The sequence below is a fragment of the Osmia bicornis genome, chromosome 7 (genome assembly GCF_907164935.1).
Source record: "Osmia bicornis bicornis chromosome 7, iOsmBic2.1, whole genome shotgun sequence".
Classification (NCBI taxonomy): domain Eukaryota; kingdom Metazoa; phylum Arthropoda; class Insecta; order Hymenoptera; family Megachilidae; genus Osmia; species Osmia bicornis.
In genome coordinates, this window is record NC_060222.1 from 4,524,583 (window position 1) to 4,546,328 (window position 21,746).

Here is a 21,746-nt window from a genome sequence, read left to right on the forward strand (position 1 = left end):
TTTATATTGAACCAATACCTTCTCAGCCATTTCTCTTTTCAGCTCCTCCAGCCTTTCGCTCATATTCTTCTGCAACTGCTGCTTCTGTTCCACGAAATTCTCTTCCAGTTCCTTCTTCGTCTGCTCCAATTTATCCTCAAACTCTTTCTTCAACATCTCTATGTCCCTCTGGTGATCCTTGCTCAGTCCTGTTCTAGTTTCGTCCAAGTTCTTACTGTGTTCTTCTTTCAAACGTTCCCTTCGCGATTGCTCCAGGTCCTGGTTCACTCTGGACAAGTCAGACGTGTCGTCGTCGTCGGTCTGTCTATCCTTCGAGAAACGTATCGCCGACTTTTTAGGCTTCACCGTCTTCGGCTTGCTCTTCCGAATGTCTTCCGAATCGCTGCTCTTCACCACGCTGCAATCGGTTTCGCTCCTCGATACCAGATCGATATTCTTTATTTTCATAAACTTGTTGCTGGGAACGTAATCAAGGCTGCTCTCCCTGGACAAACTGTCCCTCCGGACATTCTCTTTCGCCATCTGAGTGCGATGCTCATTTTCAGTGACGTTCTGAACGACGAAACGTTTGCCAACCACCTTCGAATTCCTCGGAGTTTCAGAGGAGGAACTCTTCCTGGTGTCCTCGTCCAGTTTGCTCTCGCTATCTTCTTTATTTTCATCGTCGAGACTCTGGGAACTGGATCGCTGGGAGAATAAAATGGACCCGGTAGCCTTGTTCGAGACCACCGCGGATATTCGCACGTTTTGTTCCTCCGATTCCGAATCCCAGTCGTCCTCGGAGCCGGAATAAGTGAACTTGATGTCCACTTCTTTTTCTATGTCGAAGCGAACGCTCTTCCGCTCTTCGTCCACTGGCCTGTCGTCTGTTGGGAATCAAGGGAACTGGGTGAATACAAGGTTCGACTGAAAAGAATCGTTTCAAAGCAATTGGTTGGATAACTTTAGAATAATAAATAAAAATCTATCGTTTTCTACCTTTCGTTCTATTTCAATATTGGACACTACTTTCTTACCATCCTCTGATTGCTTCTCCCTGAGGATCGACTTCAGTCTGTCCCCAACAATGTTACAGCCTTCGTCAGAGATGGCAACGGTGCGGAAGTCATCCAGCTTGCCACCCTCCTGGCTGGGAGTGGTGTCCCTGCTCCTGTTGCTCTTCAGGAACATGGTTCCTCCACCGCTCAGAGTCAGCTCCTTTTGTTGACTGAACTGACTAGGATGTTTCTCCTTGTCGAACTTCTCGGTTCTTTCCGACCTAGCCAACGTGGTGATGCTTAATTTATCTATGTCTATGATGTTCTCCTCGGAGCTGAACTTGCTGGACAGCTGCTCCCAATCTTTCTCGTGTCTTGGGCTCAGGGATTCCGATCTCTTCAGCACCTCTTTCAAGTCTAACTCCTGGGTGGGACTGGTGATCGTGGTGGTAGCCGCGGTTGTTGTTGCTGCGATAGGAGCCATGGCTTCCAGGACCTTGGGACACTCGTAGAACTTCGGATCTTGGAACCTGTTGATGGTATAGGATATTTTTAAACGAACATTCATATAAAGAAGGTTTATTCTTACAAACCTGAGGTTCGTGTAATCCCTGGAAGCTCTATCGGTGGCCAATGGGTTCTCCGTCTTGGAATCACTGTCTCGTCTCGAGTGTTGTCTATCCTGGCTGGAGCTATCCTTCCTCCGCACCCCTTCGAGCTTATCTAATTTCTTCAAGGGTGCCAATTTCGTTGGGATTCTGGTGGTCGATGCGTTCATTTTGAAAGTGTGTTTTATGGTTTCCTTTGAAGAGGTCTCCTTTGGAAGGGTTGCCTCCTCGTGCGACTCGAGATCCTTGGCGGTGGTCTTCGAGTCTTCCTCTGTCGATAAAAAATGTATGATTTTTTTTTAAATCAGGTTATACTTTCTGGGAGGAGCGAAGAAACAGACGCAAACTTTTCTTGGGAACAATCACCCTCCAGAGAGAAAAGGGTTGCCGATAGTGGAAGTCAACTGTTCTGTCATCTTCCTTTTTTATACGCAGCTGCGAGGAATGTCGAAGAAACGGATAAGAAAATATATTTAAAAACTCGAAAAATCACGGGCAAAGATTATTAATAACAATCAGAAGGATTGTCGGTCTTGAAACAATCTGTTCCTTTTCTTTCAAACGCTTTTCCCTATAATTCTTTCAGAAACATTTGCATAGCAAAGGCACGCGCCGTGTCCACTGGACAAAGTGAATAACGAAGTGTACACATACTGTTCCATAACAGAATTTTCTGTGTGAACACGTGTCGGCTTTGATCTCGCCGCCAAGTGATCGCAATATCACTTGACCCTTCTTCCTAAACGAACCCGTATCTCCTAGCCGTTTTTCTAACCATTTTCCTTCGCGAGATCGCATCGCAGCGATCGCGAATCTCGTTTGCGACATCTCAAAGGCGAACAGCTCGGAAAGAGGAAGGTTTCCGCGTGAACAACTCTCCAGAGAATCGTCGGTGCAGGGAAATTTAAAAATAAAAAAAAAAGAAGGAAAACCTTGCTCTTTAGACCGGGTGTGCCTTTAATCTTCGCGGCTCGCGGAGTAGAAACAAGAATGCCAGGTGAGGAGGACGAGAAGCGGCAACAAATATTGACTTTTCACGCGGTCGCAATTTCGTCTGCCTTCCTGATGCGATTTCAAGCGAGGCTTTTAACCGTCTGCTAAGTGACACTCTGTAATTCGACGATAATCACGCGAGTCAAAGAAGCTGCTTTCTTCTGGATTCCCTTCTGGAAATTAAGACAAAGCGACGGTCGATCGTTTCGTTTGAACAATAATTAATCCTACCCTTTTCTTTTTATTTTTTTAATTCGAATCGCGTCAGGAGCTTTCGTAGGATGTTCAAGAGGAGAAGCATTCGAACAATCCGCGCTCGATGGACTCGGACGCGATAATTGGACGGATCCTACGTTCAAGCAACTATTACGTACTTTCACGAGCGAGTGCACCGACACGTGAGTGCCTTAACGAATGTGTCGCACGCCGACGAGCAGCACGAAAGAGTTTCGAGGGCTCTTTGCCGAGCAACTGCGTCCGCCTATCCTATCGAACGAGAAATCGCGCCAACAAACCCGCTCGTCTGTGTAACTTTATTGCACTCGAACGGGGACGATCAGACGAGCGGTCTTTAACGCGTTCTCCAGTGAACAACAGTTAAGTACATCGATTGGACAGGTCTGGGATGAGTTTTCGGTGAACAGGGAGAAACCTGGAATTACGTAAAAAATTGACGTTAATAAATAAAAAAAAAAAATACCAAGTTCCATTTCAAATGATAAATCAACCAATCTTCTTTGATTATCGAGTGAACGTACTCGAAAATTTTTCATTTCCGTGATTATAACTGTTCAATAACAGCGCGAAGACACAACCAACGAATAAGGTGATCAATCGAGTAAATAAAAAAAGAAAAATGATTATTCAACGTACCACGATGAGACGGTTACATGTGCGCGCGTGCGATGGCCTCTTCAATACGAACCCGATGAACTTTGACAAACGGATCTCCGAATCGATTCAACGACCGTTTGCAAATGGATTATCGTTGTTTGTTACACGAATTATAGTCTCGTGAGCGATAAGATTACCGTTAGCCTCATCAATACACGTGCTTGGAAATAATTAACACAAAACCGAGCGTACGTTATATCGTTCGCTCTATCGCGTTGCACGCGCGCCATTTGAGAAACGTTACATAAAAGTTGGAGCACACGAGGAATTATTTTATGTGGCCGCCGGATTGGTGTTACGTAAAAACACAGAGAAAAGACACGGAGTTAATAAGCAAAGACGATGTTCCGTTGCCAATGATCCACGGTCATTGAGAATGGAAACCGAAGCTGCGTGTAATTTCTGCAAACTCGATGCCTCAAGGTCAAGAGCAAAAGAATATTTACGTAATCGGTATGAATCATTGCGGATCGAACGAGAAGGAAAGATCGAATCGCGATCGAAAGTCGGCGAACAGACGGAGAAGAATATTCTCCTACGTAGATCGATGCTCGCGAGACGGCGGGCAAAGTTTCATCTGGATTCATCCTAAAAATATAATTCACGTTTGACGGTAAGCCAGCTTCGAATTTCAGTGCCAAAGCAGTCCTTGAAGCTCGAATTTGAATACTTGGCGAAAATATACCAGCGAAATTTTGGCAAAATACGAAAGAACAGGTGTTAAGCACGTTCACTGTCAAAATTCTTAAAATTAACTTAATAACGATATGCTAACGTGGCTATCAGCTTGATAATTCACTGATATCAGCCACGAATGACGGAAGCGAGTCTGTTAATAATTGTTATTATCAATAACAATGACGATTAGTTCACCTGTTCAGTGACGAGATCCTACTTTTTACGAACAAACGATAATTAAATAACGCTCGATTTCTGAGGATAAGATTATCTTATCTTGTTTACCGTATCTCGTCTGTCGATAAGTATTCTTAAACGAGAAATAAGTGAAAGTTTGACTATTCGAAAGCTGAAATGGTTAGTCAATCTTTCAGTAAATGATAATTGAACAGGGGTTGAGATTGCTCTTCGAAGGTTCGCGTGTTAACCCTTTGCACGAGACAAAAAGAAAAAAAAGAGTCATGCCACTTCTAGTTCACAATATGCATGTCATGGTTTATTTATACACAACTGGTCTACATTATACATGTACAGAACGCGAGACTGTGAATGTTTGTTACACAAGCTGTCGCATAATCACAGACGTCGAAGGGTATAAAAATATTTTGTTTTTTTACGTATACTCGAGATTGCAGTACAAGATCATCGTTTGTTCACCTTGATCAAGAATGAACACAAACATAACTAGATTAGTTTCAGACCTATCTACCTATCTATCTATCTATCTATCTATCATCAATCAAACGAGCAACGACTTATAAAAAGAAAAAGGTGAATACATTGTGTGAATCAGTCAGGAGGTGCTGAGTCTACTATAGAACAGCGTACACGCGATATCTTTCTGTAGAATTTACATAAAATTTAAAATCTTGCAAACTGTATCAACGAAGTCTTCTGTTTGAATGATAAATGAAAAGTTGGACGTGCTTAAAGTGGAAGACGATAGGATTAGATATCTTGATTATTGAATAATGGTATCATCGAAAGCTTAGAAGAAATTGTGAAATAGAAGCTCTAAGGAATTTAGAAAATGAAATAACAACAGTTTGATAAATAATATAAGGGGTAGGAATGTCAGAAGGTTGGCACTGGACAAGTGGATTAGATATCTTAATCACCAAATACTAGTATCATCGAAGGCTTAGAAGAAATTGTGAAATAGAAGATCTAAGAAATTTAGAAAATAAAATAATAAAAAGGGGTACGAATGTCAGAGGGTTGGTAATGGACAGGTGGATTAAATATCTTTATCTTCTAAAACTTAGAAGCAATTGTGAAATAGAAGCTCTAAGGAATCTAAAAAATATAATAATAACAATTTGATAAATAATACTGTTAGAGGACTTCTGCAGGAGAAAATAAAAAGAATCATAGGGGTTGGAATGTCAGAGGGTTGGCAGTGGACAAGTCACCCACGAAGAAGACTTGGACTCGATTTCCGGTGCCGGAATTCCCTATTTATCACAGATCCCTGCATCGTCAGGGTTAATCAGGTTACTCTTACCCTAATGGTCTTACAATCCCTGTGATACTCGTAGTAGTACAATTAGATTTCTCTTTTCCCTAAATACCGTGTGTACGCTACAGACTGCAAGTCCAAGTGCAAAGGGTTAAATCCTATATTTTCCATTCGCCCGTAATGACGAGGCAATCCGTACCGACGCTCATTTGCCTGGTATTGCCAGCCCTGGCCTGTTTCACCAGCTGTTTGTAAACAGGGTCCAGGGGATGTTCCCAGGTGGTGGTTCCGGTGGAAGCCTGGTAATAGTACCAGCTTTCGCTCGCCTCGTGGTAGCATGGTTTCCAACCCTTCGGCAAGGCCGCCATGAGGCCCTCCCGGGCCAAGACCAAAAGGTGCGGTTCCGCATCAGGGTCGATTCCCAGGCGTCTCGCATAGTCGAGCACCTCTAAAAAATAACCAGGTGCGCTCCATTAGCTGATTACCAACTGGACAAGGGCGATGGACTATGAACTCGTGGACAGAGTACGCGATGATATTAATTTAACTGGAAAAACTTAATTAACGCTTCGCGAAATGCCTGAGAGGCGAATACGTGTAACAGTTTGCGAAGCGTTAAGAAGGTCAAGGATGATCGTGGGCTTGTGAAAAGGGGCTAAAACGTTCCTGGAATTTAAATGAAAGCGTCCTTTAAAAAAAATACTTGTATAAATTTCTGGCCTCTTTATCTTGATTTCATATCAATCGTTGAATGAGTAACATTTAACTAGTCAAAGATAACATTATCTTTCTGCTACTGCATACGTGACAGAGGGAACATACTTATCTCCAAGAAATTTGACGTAATTATTGACAAACAATGTTTAATTTAGTTTAATTATCGGTCTCCTCTGCTTCTACCGATCGTAAACGTCCCATGAAACTTGCAAACATTTCCCTCAACATTTTCAAGGATTCCAACTGTCCGGTAATTGAATTTCTGAGAAGTTTGTTACGAAGTGTATCGGATAGCCGTGGTTGATCAAAGAAGCAGTTGGAACTTTTGTAACAAGTATTATTGGCCCGGGTGAGACGTGGGCGCTGGTAAAGATAGAGGATCTCGTTGGCCGAGGGTCGAGGGTAGAATTTTTAACCTATCGGTTATTATAAATATTTTTCTGCTCGATAGCTAACGAAGAAAGTATTATTAAAATGCTCGTGGATTTCAAGGTTCTCGAGTTGGCTGTATGCAAAGTGTAACGATGCTCATCGATTATAAAGGCCAGGTGGAAGTACACGTGGCAACGCGGAAATGTCGTCTCGGGACAAAAGAAAAGGGGTCTTTAGCTAATATTTGCTGTTAACATCGAATATCGAGTAACCGTATCGAAGATAACGTGTTAGCCAAACTTTATCCAACTAATTGCTGGCAACTGTTAAACATTCATCAACCGCGATATTCATGACGCTGACGCGTCTAAATCTGGCCCACTCTACTCATCGCGGTTTAATTAATTTTTAAGTATCCCGATGCGAGGTGCAGTTTACAGGTGGCGATTCTAAAATTAAATCAAACAAAGTCTCCAATCTTGCCGCTTCGTTTAATCAGATACCTGATTTATTGCGTCACCGGGTATATATAACTCGTTACAAGAATGTCGTTCAATCGTTTAATTATAGAGCGTGAATATTAATTTCTCGCAGTTTTTTGCAAAATTATTCTCTTCGATCTAGCACACGGTTCGCATGTATTCTGCATAATTTCATGCATAATAAATGCAAAGACGTTTCTACGTACAGTCGATCAAAATTCTATTCAATATTAATTTCTATATCTATGATAAATCCAATAACCTCTGTGGAATTGCCTTCGCTAAGGATGAAAATAATGCGACGACGACTAAGCATACGATTAACGCCAGAGTCTCGAGACAGTCTCGGAGCTTCTCTCGTTTTCTTTAGGAAACGTGGAAAATCCTGACGACAGCAGTGGGAAAAGAGGGTCGATTAAAAATTCCATCATGGAAGTCTTTGACAGGTGGCTCGGTGTATGGGGGTAACCGCCACAACATCTGTCTTCCCTGCGATGGATAAATTTCGTAGTTATCCCAAAGGCTACCAGCTAAAATTTCCCAAGTTTTTCCCAGATCTTCCAGCGAAAGCTGGCTATAAAATAAAGCTCGAAGGTGACTTTTAATTGACGAATGCATTTGGTGCAACGGAAGCTGGCCAGTGGTACGGATAGCAAAGGGGTGGTCCTCGAGGCTTATGACAAAACTTTCGCCGCACTGCGGATTCTATTGATTTTCCTCGCCGCGCTAGGGTACACGAGCTCACTGCTCCCGTACGACCCTGGTGTAAATAAACAAGGAAACATCACCGAAACTCTTTGACCTTCTCTGGTTTTATCCACGACTTTTCCAATTTAATCCCTTTCACCGTTAACTTTTCACCAATCCCATCTCCAGCCTCGCTACGCTTCTCTTCGTCCTTCTTTTATCATTTTTTTATTTCAGATCAGCAACTATTAATCATGTCAGAATAGGGAAGAAGATATAGAAGATCCAAAAGACATCGAGAACCTTGGCTGAACTGACCCTGTTAGAAGCAAGCAATTAGAGGAAACGTATCCGAACGAGTTCATTAGCAACGCGCAATTGAACAAGTACAAGGACGGTATCGGGACTTTCGGTTCGCCTCGATGGACAGGACGAGTGTTCGATGAGCGACCGTGACCTCGAAATGGGCAAGTGTCGAAGAGCGAACTAGCCAGAGAAGATAGGTAGGCGGAAGTGTACGAACGAGGAGCGGCGGCGATGGAAAAGCCACCCTGTGCTACATCGATCGTGGGACGAGAAACGGGGAAAACGTTCGGTGAACATTCGGTCTGATTTCTTTCTTCACGTACCTTCGTTCGACGGATGAGACGTCTCGTCGAAGACCTCCCTGCCCAAGATCGTGGCTGCGCTGTCCTGAGAAATACTCATGCTAGCGCGAACGAACAGCCGGGCCCCGGGGTGCAGGACGTTCACATAACTCGGGTAGGTAGGTCGCGCTCGGCCCAATGGCAACAACACACCTCGTTACGATCGGCCAGGTAAATATCCGTCATTTTACGGTTGTTACAACGACGACGCGTGAACGCGATAATGTTTCAGCTGACGGCGAAGAGGAGTAGAACGACGGCGAGACCCGTCCGACGACAGTCAACGTTGAATTCGACTTAAACGTAGGCGGTGGAAGAAGGAACGGACACGAAGAACGTGCAGCGCCCTCGGTAGCCTGACCCCGAACTAGGCCAATGATAAGGAAACGAGTGTAACAGCCGGCGGCAACTGTCTTATCGATTAATCGAAACTCAGCCGCGGCGTTCTCGTTTGACAGCCCGGGAAATACGGGAATCTTAAATCCCCGCCCGATCCGCGACCGCGCGTTTGGCATTTCTGTTGAGAAACCATCGTCGTTGAGCAATTTCATTTCGAGAGATTCGTTTTTAACTCCAGTTTCAAGCTGATAATATTGCAGCCTTTTCAAAATTTGGTGATTTTTATGAGGGATATTGTATTTTAGGAGAGAACCATGATTACAGGTACTTGCCTGTGTCCTAGTTTCTTTTTATGAGATTCTTGCTTCATCCGCATCCTTGAGAATCGGAGTGGAACGAGCTGCTTTTAAACCGAAGATGATGGATGAATGATTAAGCGATGACGAGGTTAAATCGCCTGTATTTCCTGTTATTTCAGCGATTATTTATAGCAAACGCTGCTGACGCTGATTGTAATTTTGTAGTGGGAGTGAAAGAAGAAAATGTCATTTGGTATCTCTTCTTTCCTTCTTTTTTTTCTAATAAGACATAAACTTCTAGTAAATAATGATTTAATAAAGTAAATTAATATTTAAAATATTATTTGAACGAATAATTTTGCCTTTTTAATGCCTCCGTATTGATTTTTGAATATTTGAATTTGCGCGCTTTATCGATCACCGTTTGAAAAACAGCAGGAAACGATTGTGGCGCTATCGTGATGAATTTTATGGTTCTTCCTCGAGAAATATGGAGAATTTCTTCCTTATCGACACACTAGGGAATTTTCTGCCAGTGGATGAAGAAGTTTCCCCTATATTACATCGAAGTATCTTTCGAACAAAATGAAAAATTTTCTAAAGTATTGAAAATATAATTATGAGCACGGTTTATTAGAAATAATATATTGGTATTATTATTTCAATTGTAAAAAGTGTAAAATTAATAAAAATAAAGTCATCACATTTGACTGTCTTTGGTAGAGATGGCGCCAACGTGTGCAAAACCACCCCTAAAATAAATCCCCTTCGTAATAAACCACCGGGAATCTCTTGATAAATTACTTTAGCGGTAAATGCACCAACTGTGTAAATTTCAGAAAGCGGTAATCATCTTCATTGAATATGTTCAATATTTATACATTTAAAATGTTTGATTATTCAGATTTATGCAACGTGCGACAGAAATGACGACAATACACGATGATTCATTATGTAAAACAACTTTGTTAATATAGTACTTCGCATTTTGTAATATTATTCGTATTCTTCAGGGACTTTAAAAAATTATTTTTCATACACAATCCATAACATAGAAAAAGAATTTCAAAAAGGAAATATTTAATCTTAGTTCTATTGTATCATTAAAATATTATTACCAGTTAAATAATCTAAAATATTATTCCGAAGTAAATAATATTTTAACACTTATCTGTGATCTAAAATAATTAGAAATTCCAAGTAGCCTTAGAATATTCGTTGCACCTAAACAGGTATAATTACGAATGCAAATTACTTCTACCTCCTTTTGTCAATTGCAAATTACCCCATTAGAAATTTTCTCCTGACTTCGTCAGCAAAAATTAAAAGAAAAACAAGAATAAGATAACGTTCAACTACTTCACGCTAAAAGGTCAAAATTATCACAGACAATCTGTCATTAAATTTACATTCTAGAAATAAACAAATGATAAAGTCAGAATAGTGCAAATGAAACGGAAGTGACGTGAACTTTTATGTATAAATATTCATAGAGTGGACTATAGTGCGTCAAAGACTTATGCGACTAAAAACAATTGTATCAAATTTCAGTTCAATAAAATTGATTAATATCAGAACGACCAAACATTTTCTTATTCTGAACTATGAAAATTATTAAAGAATTTATTTTTAACTTCAAAAATATCAGAAACAGGTATAAATTCAACTCCAAACATTGTCAGACGAATTGAAAGCTTTTGTGCAAATTCTATGAGGAAATTCTTAGGACACAGATCTTCCTGAAGAAAATCCAACGATTCGAAGATGCAATTCTTCGATGGCAGGACCCGTATTTTTCAACATTTCCAACATACCCTCGCGCCGCGATACGATCTGTCGTTTGCAGCAATAGCGAAAATAATGATCGAACCATCGATTGGGACATTTAAATTTCACGCTCTATAGAAAACAACGAGGACCACCGAATCATGGTGTTAACGTTAACGACTGCAGTATTCGGGAGCCGTTTCGTCGAACGCGAAAATTAAATGATAATGATATCGTATGCCGACGCCGCGTGAAATACTTGCGGTCTCTAGTCGAGAACATTTATTTCTCTCTTCCTCCTTCTCTTTACCATTTCTCGACATTCTTTCGTCTCTTATCCAAGTCTCCAGTCAGTCACCCCCTCTTCGCTACCCTTCGTCATCGTATTTTCCTTTCTGTTCGCCCTTCCTCCTCGTTTCTGCGTTTTTTATTCTGTAAAAATCCTCGTTAACTCGAATCACGACTCGGGCCGGCGACTTTCCACTTTTCCCGGGCTAAATAAATCGTTAGAGGTGGCTTGCTGGCCGAACGCGAGCTAATGGCGCTCCACTTGTTATTGTTCCACGGTGTTCCTTCGACGAAACAGACTTTAATCAACGTTCCAAAACGCGGCAACCGATCGTGAGGTCAAATGGAAGCTTCCTCGAATTGGTTCGAAGAATTTTCATTGTTTTGAAGAAAATAATCGGGTTTAGCAGGGTGGATCAACCCTTGCGCGGTCAACTTCCTAACTGGCTAACTATTTCATTAATAAATTTATTATGTTCTTGTGAAAATATGAGAGAACCACTTGGCATAATCATTCTTTGAATATATTCACGTCGATATACGATTTAAAAATAAAAATTTCAAGTATCAAAATCTCAAATATATTGTTTCTCGTTTCAATTTTCAAGTTTGCGTACACATATTTTCTTCTGAAGGAAAACAGAGAGAAACTTAACAGGTTCTGTAAAACTGACGGACAAAAGGGTACTTGGCTTTCCGGAGTCGAACCGGGAACAAAATGGCTGAAATGTACAGCGAGAAAAGCGACGCTCTTTCAGTGATATTTTAATAAAGGAAACTTCATTTCTTGAATAATTTCAGCGACTCTATTGTGTTCGAAGTTGTTATTAACATTAAATGGTAATTTGATGTTTAAAATTATTAGGAGTGCAAAGTGTTGAATAACGTAAGAAATAAGGAGCCCTTTTTATATCAGGCCCTTCTGAGCCAAGAGCTAAACGTTGCAACAAAAAGATCATTAAGCCTCCCTTGAATCGAAACTGGATATAAAAAAAAAAATGAAATGGTACACAATGAAAGCAGCAATCCCACGAAGGCAGAGAAAATCCGTTACGTAGCCATCATGGGAGAACGTAACAACCGAAAAATCACGTACATTACCCTGAACAATAAATTCTATTGGTCGTTAGACCCTCGAGCACACGCCAGGGGATCCCCTAATCCGACCTAACGCCGTAATATCGTTACCTTGTTAAATAAATGTCACAGCAGGAGGGTTGCTCGGGGCTGGCCAGTCGGTCTACAAAAGGCCAACCCCTAAAAATTGGGCCAACGTCCGTACCGTTCAAAATGGTGGACCAACGCGTCCGTAGCTAACAAAGAAATGCACAAAAAGGAGTGACGTTCTAGCGACTGCAATCTTTCACGGCAATGGCCGATTGCAACCCAACCCCGACGATTCGTTGACTGAAAGACGAGATAATCGCTTGTCAACCTAGCGTTGCTTCTAACAGACCTCGCGATCATGATTTTGCCACCCCTTCTCATTTTTTCGAGGAGCAGATTTTATATCCATTGTTACCATCTTCAAGGCGAAGATTTTGTTCGCATCGTCTACTCTGGCAATATGCAAATTGTGGATGTGGAAATTTTTCTTAATTAATTTAGAGAAAATTCCTTAATTTGGTTTTTTTCTGTGATGAAAAACATGGAGAAAATGTGTTCAAATGATACAATTGGAACTGCTCTTCGTTGTTTGAGTAAATTTTTCAATTATTTCTGTGCCTTAACTTATCTACAGTGTGTAAAATTTGTAGAAGAACATGGAAGTCGTCGGTGCCCAGCTTTGTGAATATTTAAAAATGAAGAACAATGGAGATTGTTAAATTTACACTGGTAATTTGAAGTAATCGAAGTTCTAAATTAAAAATTACATCTTAGTGTAACTATTTTCGTTGTGATGATTGGTAGAGGAAATGTGTATTTCATTAAAAAGCTTCAATCAGGGTTGGACGCATGTTTTGTGAATGAAAGTTCGTAAAATTTACTGTGTAAATGTTTAGTGGAAGGCCTAAAAGTGGTTACGATATGCGCCATTGCGACGGCAAGCTTCTTTCGTAACAACAGGAAATATACCTTACCTTTGCACGATTGTTTTCATAAATTATTTTTCAATATTCTACACTGATTCTATATAAAATCATATATCTTATGTAATGTGTAATTGAGCCTTTCTTCATGCATGGATACAGTGTCTTTTTACATTCATTCTTTTTCCTATTTTATTTCCTTACAATTAAAGAACAAATAAAAAATATCAGAATGCAAAAAGATATTGTTGCAAAATTTTACAACGAACAAATGATTATAATTAACACTTTGATAGCTGTACATTTTAACAAATCAGTAACCCTTGCAATTTTATATTTCTCTGAAAAATGTTATAATTTGCAAGGTTTCAAATTGCCAATAAATAGAAATAAAATAAATAAATACTGATGCAAAAAGTAAAATATTAACACGTTGCGTCGCCCTTCAAAGTGCTAATAATTTCATCTTTTCCTCAAGAGAAGATCTCTACTTAATTTCGTTTTTAAGTAACTCCGCTGAACACGTAACATCGTAGCAGAGATTCAGAAATTTCAATTCGTGGATAGAGCAAATTTCAAGCTGCAATGAAATCAAGAGCTGGCTGGTTCACGCGACACGCGAGAGAGAATATTCTTCCATAAACTTTTCATTCCATCGCTCGTTCCATCAAGCTTTTCCCTGAATGCACGAATAAAAAAAAAAAAAAGGAAAAAATAATAAAACATGCTGTTTTGAAAATCCATTCAACACGCGCATTCATCGAACGTAACATCGATGAACGTTGATCGTTATCGGTGACGACAGTTTTCACGGTTTCGAATAATAATGCAATTCTTCATCATCCGGTCGAGATGTTTATCCGATATCTATGCGCAGCTGGTAACAAATGTCCGTTTCTCACGCGACTGACAACCGCGATCTCTATCTACCTCCTTTGTTTGACTGATCGTTTGATTCTCGTTAGATAATGCCGAGAAGAACGTTTAAACAAAATACAAGTATCTCTAAAGTGACTTAACTATTCTTTAATTGACAATAGCTGTCGAAAATAAACGATCAACGAGCCACAGGTGCGTTTTCATGAAACGCACTGTGTTAAATTTCAAAGGGTTAAAAGAATAGTTTCTCTGACGAAAAATATGAACAGAAAGATATCGAATAGGTAAATAAAACTTGGGAGAAAAATTAGATTTTCTTTGACAGTACTTGGATGAAAAACAGAAAGATATTGTGTAATAAAACTAGAAATTTAATTTCCAAGTATCGCTGTTGCAAATTTTACCCTATTTCGAAGACTTTCCCAAATTTCTTCATCAAAAAGCTCAAGAATCATGAAATATATTTTACCCTATTACGGAGACATTCCCGAAATGTCTTCTTCGAGGAGCTGGGACATTAAACTGGATCATTAATTCTTCCCATAGGAACGCGACAAAGTTGAGATCCAGTCTTTCTGTTGGCGGTAATTACGATCTCGAAGGCTCAAACACAATGACTGCGAAACAGCAGTGGAAGACGATCGAAAGAAGAGGTCTGACTGTGCGAGGATCCTCCTTGAGTCTTCAGAGGACGAGACCGCAGGAAGACCATTAGCACCGTATCATCGGCCTCGCAATAGTCGTTCTAAGCCTTTAAGCGCCATTTTGCTTTTCAATTTTCCAGCCGCGATGCTCGCCACCCCCGCCCCCCTACCTCGCGTCGCCTGGAGAATCGTCAGTCCGTCGTTTTTCTGTCACTAATTCCTCGCTGTTCTTTTCTGCGGGGCCTAATGCCAGCTTGAGGCTACGCGGCTGCCAAAGCGAGGACACAAAGGGTGTGCGGCGGGGGTGATGGAGGGTGGAAAAACGAAGGAAGGAAGCCGCGCGTAGTCGCGCTGCACGCGTGTGCAAGCGCGAGAGTGATCGACAACACGTATACACACATAGACACGCGTACACGCATAGGTGGAAAGAGAGAAAAAGAGAGAAGAAATTTTACAGCGCGACAATCCACAAGGTAGGAGAAAATAATTGCAAGTTCCGTCAGCGACGACCGTGAGGGTGGTTCTTAGGGGGTTGAGCAACGTCGAGGGACAGAGACGGACGAAGTTTCGAGCGGTTTCCTTGCCGCGGGAAGAAGCAGCCAAAAGGGAATGAGACGTTAACTGTGGACCCGTATGCGTGACAGAGACGGAGAGATCCAATTAAAAATATTACACATTACCCGCTACACCGCTAAAATGTATTTACTGTTTAAAAGCGGCACAGACAGAGGGGCCCCGGCTCTCTCGCCCGCTCACCTACACGCTCGTCAACTATCTACGTGCATGTACATTACCATATGTGTGGACGCGTGATGTGTTATGATCTTAACGCCTCCGGTGATGCGTACACGCGTGTGCGTTTTATAATGTCAGCCCTGTCACGGTTCAAACTGGGGATATTAATTCGCTCGATGACTCGAATTGAATTTCCTGTCAGCCTTCTAGGATGATGGTCTCGGAGAGTTGATAGATTTGAAGAGATTCGGTGCTTAGATACTGATGGTGACACTTTAGACTCTTCAGTGGAAAAGACGAGGAGTACATAGCTGTTACAGGACCATTGGGGTTCGACGATGGAAAAAGTAATAATTTGTTGTAAGATACTGAGAGTAAGAAGAGTTGACGGGAATAATTAAACAAAAAATTAACCGAACATAATTATCATAGTAATTTATAATTATATACTCATTGCGTAATAAGTGTATAAGTGTAGACAGCAAAGATTTATAATTGTTACTTCTTTTTTACCTTAAATTAATAATATCCTGTTAAGCTTAGAAATCCTCCGTCTTCAAAGGGTTAAGAAACTTTTATTTAAATATATCAAAATACCTCTGCTCCCAATTGAAACATCAGGGAACTGATATGTCCATTCTGCTGGACAGACATGAATTTACATAGAGATTGTAATGTCTCGTTGATTGCATCGAACATCAATGAATCTGGGAATTAATCAGACAGCAATTGATACTGAATTATATTCTGAAAGCGAAACGAACGATTATAATCCATTTGCACAGTAGAATTTTGCTTCAGAAGAAAAGGAAATCACTACAGATTTTCTTCTTCTAAATAAAAACGTCCCTTATCAAAATATCCTTCGAACAATCCCGATTTCTCTATCAAAAGCGATCGAATAACCATATCGGAAGAGAGAGTAACAGGAGGAAGATCGAATCTCTGGATCATTGAATAATCCAACAACTGAGAAGAGCTAATCAAGCCTATCTTCCTCCAACCGCTTCATCAATGATTAAACCGGAAGAAGAGACGGAACAAGGAGGTACCCGTGTTTCCTATCGAAATAATCGAACTAGACGAAGGCAACGGAATCGATCTGCCTCCATTCGCGGTTGTTTTCATTCACGGTGTCGGAGTTGAAAGAAATCGCTGCGGAATTCTCGATTCCTGTCACGAGATCCGAACGTAGAAACGGTACACCGGGTCCATTTCCACGTCCAGCTAGTATCGGATCGATGGCCAGCGCCGATATTGGAGGTGACATGTTTTGAAACACACCCCTTTCATCGGTTACCAGTTCCTCGATTTCTATGAGCGTATTTAGGAGGCGGTTTCTTCCCACGTGCTTGCCAAGAAGGGATATAAGTGTCGTGTTACCAGCGTGTACCGTGTACCCCTGGCCACCGGAAGAAATTTTGACCGACAGAAACCCGACACTTCGATGGATCTCTGTTTTTCGATCTTCATTCAGATCAACGTCGTTTTCGATCAACGCGTCTCTTTCAATCTGCATGTTAACTTATGATGATCTTTCATCGATCAGTTAAGCTGACGTTAACCTGGTGCATCGAAATAAAAATTCGATATTTAATTATTTCTTAATAATACTAAAATTCTATTGAGACTTGGATAACGAAGTCAAATCTTTGGTAGATCAACGTTGTACGTGTTCGTAGGTCCGGGTTACGATTGATCTAACTGTCTCCATTAAGGGTTAAAAGTACTCAAAAAATATATTCTGATATTTGAAAACAAAAATTATACGAATCTAATAAAAATTTGGAAGATTCTAAATGAAACTGTCCATGTTTAGAAAAATACACGATAGCAATGCTTATTAAGGATGCAATTAATTAATTTTCAGGACTTTAAAAATACATACATCTCTTTTACTATTTTTCCCTCACCGTTTCTTGTCACACGTTAATTGCTTTTATTCATTTCATGAATATCGAAACACGTACGATCACCTTCGAAGGAACAGCACAATGGTGTCCAACGTTGGAGCCAATAAAATGTCCCTGCTGACATTTCGTGTGTTCCGATACGGCTCAGGATGGTCGTGCGATACCTGCCATGTATCTGAAGAGGTCCATTTAAACGTCCCTCGCATGTCCTCGTCGCTGACATTACATATCCGGCCAGGTATCGTTTGAATAAGTTAATTAAAACAGGTACGGCTTTCAGTTTGGCCGAAAACAAAGGCTCTCGCTGTCAAACCGAACCAAAATAAGAACCATTCAGGCCTCTTCTACCGCTTCTTCGTGACACCCACACTTCGTTCCGAACGGAAAGAGCCTCTTTTTGTCATTGCGTGTGTCCACATTTATTATTTCCCTTCGAGTACGATTCCGAACAGTACAATCATCGAACCTGACGTCCACAAGAACTCTTCCAACATTTTTCAATATCAATGTTTTTAATTAAATTTAATCTTTCTGGAGATATTGCAGTAGGATGAATTTTCACTTAGACCTACGTGAAATTTCCTCGACAATTGTTTAATTAAAATTTGGCACGTTGGAGGATAAAATTGTAAAATTGAAATTGTCGCTAACCGTGCCAGTATTCGACGGTTAATTTTTCCATTTTTCACAAGTATATTCGACTGACGAGGTTATTCTTAGTCATCCTTGCTCGATCGAGCCAGGTTCCGCGGTGGTGTTTCAATAGGAAACATGTCTCTTCTGGCACACGCACGCCATTTTTGAATGCGAGGTGAAGTGTTCCGTGGGGTGTCGGCTTAAGACACTCCTTTTTGCATTAATTGAAAAAGCCGATGCCAGGAGACGCGGTGGCACATCAAAGAGAATGTTTTCGTCTCGCGGAACGCCATCGTGCAAACGAAATAATAAACAACATCTCGTTCCCGTTTCTAATGGGATGGCTGCTTGTCACCAGAAGCACATCGTCAAAGATATTCCAGCAGAACGAGAGAAAAAAAAAAGAGTTTCTCCATGTGGATGTGGCCTCGAACGAGGAACAATACAATTTGGAGACGTCTGTGAATAATTATGCAAACTTGTTGCCGTGGATTAATCGTGCGACATGATTGAAGGGTAATTTCTACACCGATGTTAATATTTAATCCTTAGAATTTTTGTGATTAAATACTGACCCAGTACCTAAAATTGAGAAATTCATAAATTGCAGATAATTTGGAGGTTTTTCAAATCATATGAAATTTATATAGTAAAAATGTATGGAAAAAATAGAAATCCAAATCGGCCAACATTCACCTTCGAAAGCGAAATTTGAATAAAATTTTCTCAATCAACCCTTGCATCAAGACACTTGATCCTACTGAAATTTTTAGCGATTAAACTTCTGGGAGTTTAGAAAAATAGAAACGCAAGTCCAATTTCAAAAGCGCCGAGTTCGAACTCGCTTTCCTCAATCGGTTGCATTAAGATACTTGATCTCAGTGAAATTTTCGGCGAGTAAACTGCGCGGGTTTGAGGAGAATCATCAGGAAAGCGATGGAAGAGGAAGGAAAGGAGAGCCGGGACCGTGTCCGTCGGCGAAGAAAATTCGCAGGAGCTCTTAGGGACGGTGGTGGAAGTTGCATCGTCGTTCACAGCGAAGCGTGAGGATCCGAGTGTGTGCGGAGTGTAACGTGCAATCGAGAATCCGGGCTGTTTTCGCGTCTGCGACACACAGCCCAGGAACAAGGAAAAACGTTGCACGTATATACTCGCAGACATCCGCGAGGGGCAAGTATATCCACATGTTTCAACGTGTCTCTGCATACATTATCCTCGGCGGAGAAGGGTTGAGGGAAGCGCCTCGCCGACCCCCTCGCCGACAGTGATCCGCGCGGCAGCGACTTCGCCACCCTCTGCCCGCTCCTCCCGGCCCGTCGCGAGCCCCTTTTTTCGCGGGGCGAGCAGAGAAAAATGCGCGATATAAAAGGAAAAATTTTTCTTTGCCCTCTGATTGGCGGTTGCCGTGGCAACACCCGGGCCACCTCGGCCTCTAATTATTTCCAGACACTGAGAATCGAACGAGCTCTCCCACGAGCTGCCGGAATAGCCCGGCACCACACACATTTTTCCATCGTATCCATCGTCACCATTCGCATGGCGCGAGGGGATGGAGGAGGGTAAAAAACCACCTCCTTTCCTCGCCTCACCTCGCCAACCTACCCCTCTTTTCTCTCTTTCTCACCCTTTACCAGCGCCACCGTTGCTCTCGAGGGTGTTGATTGTTGATAGTCGTGCCACTACGCCACGGGAGGGAGAGACAGAGGAGATGGAACGAACAAGGGGATGATGGAGACACTGGATAGATGGATAGATGATAGATAGAAGCGGGGCTAGGTGGTCTTTAGCGCGGTTTAACGGGAAACAATCGGTAAGAGCATCGAATTGCTTGCTCGAAAGTGGAGAACTTTCAGATGATTAGAAGTAGCGAGTCGTCACGGTTTATCATAGCGAGATGATAGATGAAATACTTCAAATACCCGGGACTTTCGTTATTTCAATTCCTTTTTTTCGTTTCAATTTTCCTACCATCGGTTAGGTTTATTGGAATGATTAATTACAAGATGAATTCGATGCGGGAGAAACGCGGATTATCAAAAACGAAGTTGCACCGAGTGAATTCAACAACGGAAACGCGAATGTACATTCACCACGCGTCTCTCTAATCAAACGCAATTTTCCGTATCCCCGTCGTCGCATCAAAGCGCAGCAGTTGAAAGTCCGCGTGTTAGCTTCGCAGAGGATCCGCGAACGACAGAACTTTTTTCACGCTGCATTTCCAGATCAAACATCAAAGCTGTTTCCTCGTGCCTCGTCGCGTCGTCGGTCAGGTTGAAGCGCGGATGCGACGCTCGTCTCGGAAAACGTTCAGGGAAACCTATATTCCTCCGTAGACAACGTATCTAGACGAACGTTTCAATCCTCAGTCTAATAAAAAAATTCTTTCAAACGGAAACGTTATCCTCCTCGGAACGTCTTATTCCTGGTTAAAAAATTAACAGCTAGCCTCGCTGTGTTCTGCGAAGGAAACTTATTCCCCCTCGTCTATGGAATAATAATGCAGGCTCGTTGCATGTTTGCGAATCTGACTCTTCCCGATATTCCCCTCGTTCAACAACGAGGTAAACACCGGCAGTGAGTAAACCAAGTGCAACAACGACGTCGTTGTTTTCCTCTGCTGACGGGAGAAAGACTGGTCTACCAGGAGGATCCTCGCAGGATGATGATGAAGGGGGCTGAAGAAAGAAAATCGCGTGTCACTGGAAAGTGACGAGCAACCAGAAGATGGACAATGCAATTTTTCACGTCTAACCAGCCAGGCAGGCTCATTGTCTTCGAAACGAGCGTCGGTTCCTCGCGAATGGAGGCGTCGGCGTATACAGCGGATCGCGAAATTCGCATCTAGGTAATTTTCCTTCGTAGGCTGCATTGTACGGGAAGAATGTTAAAACGCGCGAATGCGAGTTCCCCTTGCAACGGGGTAGAAAAGGCTTCCCTCCTTTTGGAAACGCGAAGACATTGCCCTGTGTTTTCGATAGGCGACGCTAGTTAGGGTTCATCGTTGCAACACCTACAATCGTGCCTTCCCTAATGTCTAATAACTTTCATTTTCAAAGCGTTACGATTATTCCTTATGCAGTTTCTTAATATCTTAACGCCGTGAAATTTTAAACGACAGCAGTAGAATACAAGTATTCCCTTCGGTTGCAACAGTAAACACGGATATCCATCGGTCAAACGGAAAATTGTCCATCGATGACAAGGGACTCTTTCGAGTTTTCCTTTGATCCTTCGACAAAAGGAACGATGTAAAATGTTTGATACGCTTTGTATCCGCAAAGTGTTCGAAGGCAGCACGCAACGCTCGCGTGAAAACACGAGACACGACACCGTGGACGATTTCGAATTTCGAAAAATATCCCACAAACAGAGGCGGGTAGAAAGGGGGGGTTACAATGAAGGAGAAAACGAAAGGGAGGAAGAGAATGAAGGAGTAGGAATTGAAGGGAACGTGAAAAGGCTCGCTGACAAGTCGTAGAGAGGCGCTGTTCCGTGGCTCGGGTTCCTCTCAAATTTCAAAACTCGATTCTTCGACAAATTAGCTCGGACATTGGAGGCAGACCCCTCGGACCTCACGGACCCGTTTTCATTCGATTATTCCCGCCCGTGGGATGCACGATTTTACGCCCTCGTCGGACCTCTCGAGTGGATCGATTGAAAGCGAACTCGGAAGAACGATTCGTCTCTCGGACCTTTTACCTG

General features: G+C 41.8%; 1 protein-coding gene and 1 long non-coding RNA gene across 8 annotated transcripts in view; one reads left to right on the plus strand and one right to left on the minus strand.

Annotated features, from left to right (window-relative positions):
• Positions 1 to 21,746, minus strand: part of LOC114872741 (trichohyalin) — a 46,612-nt gene that overhangs the window by 7,420 nt on the left and 17,446 nt on the right. For 2 of the 7 annotated variants that reach the window (XM_029180305.2, XM_029180358.2), the window contains exons 2-5: positions 5,809 to 6,057; positions 1,571 to 1,856; positions 1,017 to 1,507; positions 19 to 866 (exon numbers count right to left, since the gene is read on the minus strand). In XM_029180305.2, the coding sequence (XP_029036138.2) occupies positions 19 to 866; positions 1,017 to 1,507; positions 1,571 to 1,856; positions 5,809 to 6,057 (1,874 nt within the window). Of the gene's footprint in view, positions 1 to 18; positions 867 to 1,016; positions 1,508 to 1,570; positions 1,857 to 2,952; positions 3,370 to 3,451; positions 3,541 to 5,808; positions 6,058 to 8,496; positions 8,820 to 21,746 lie in introns of those variants that run through there. The other 5 variants (XM_029180315.2, XM_029180324.2, XM_029180342.2 and 2 more) reach the window with 5 other exon arrangements.
• Positions 8,593 to 9,490, plus strand: LOC123987933. The gene is made up of 2 exons (XR_006829545.1): positions 8,593 to 8,685; positions 8,747 to 9,490. It is a non-coding gene; the product is annotated as an uncharacterized LOC123987933 (long non-coding RNA).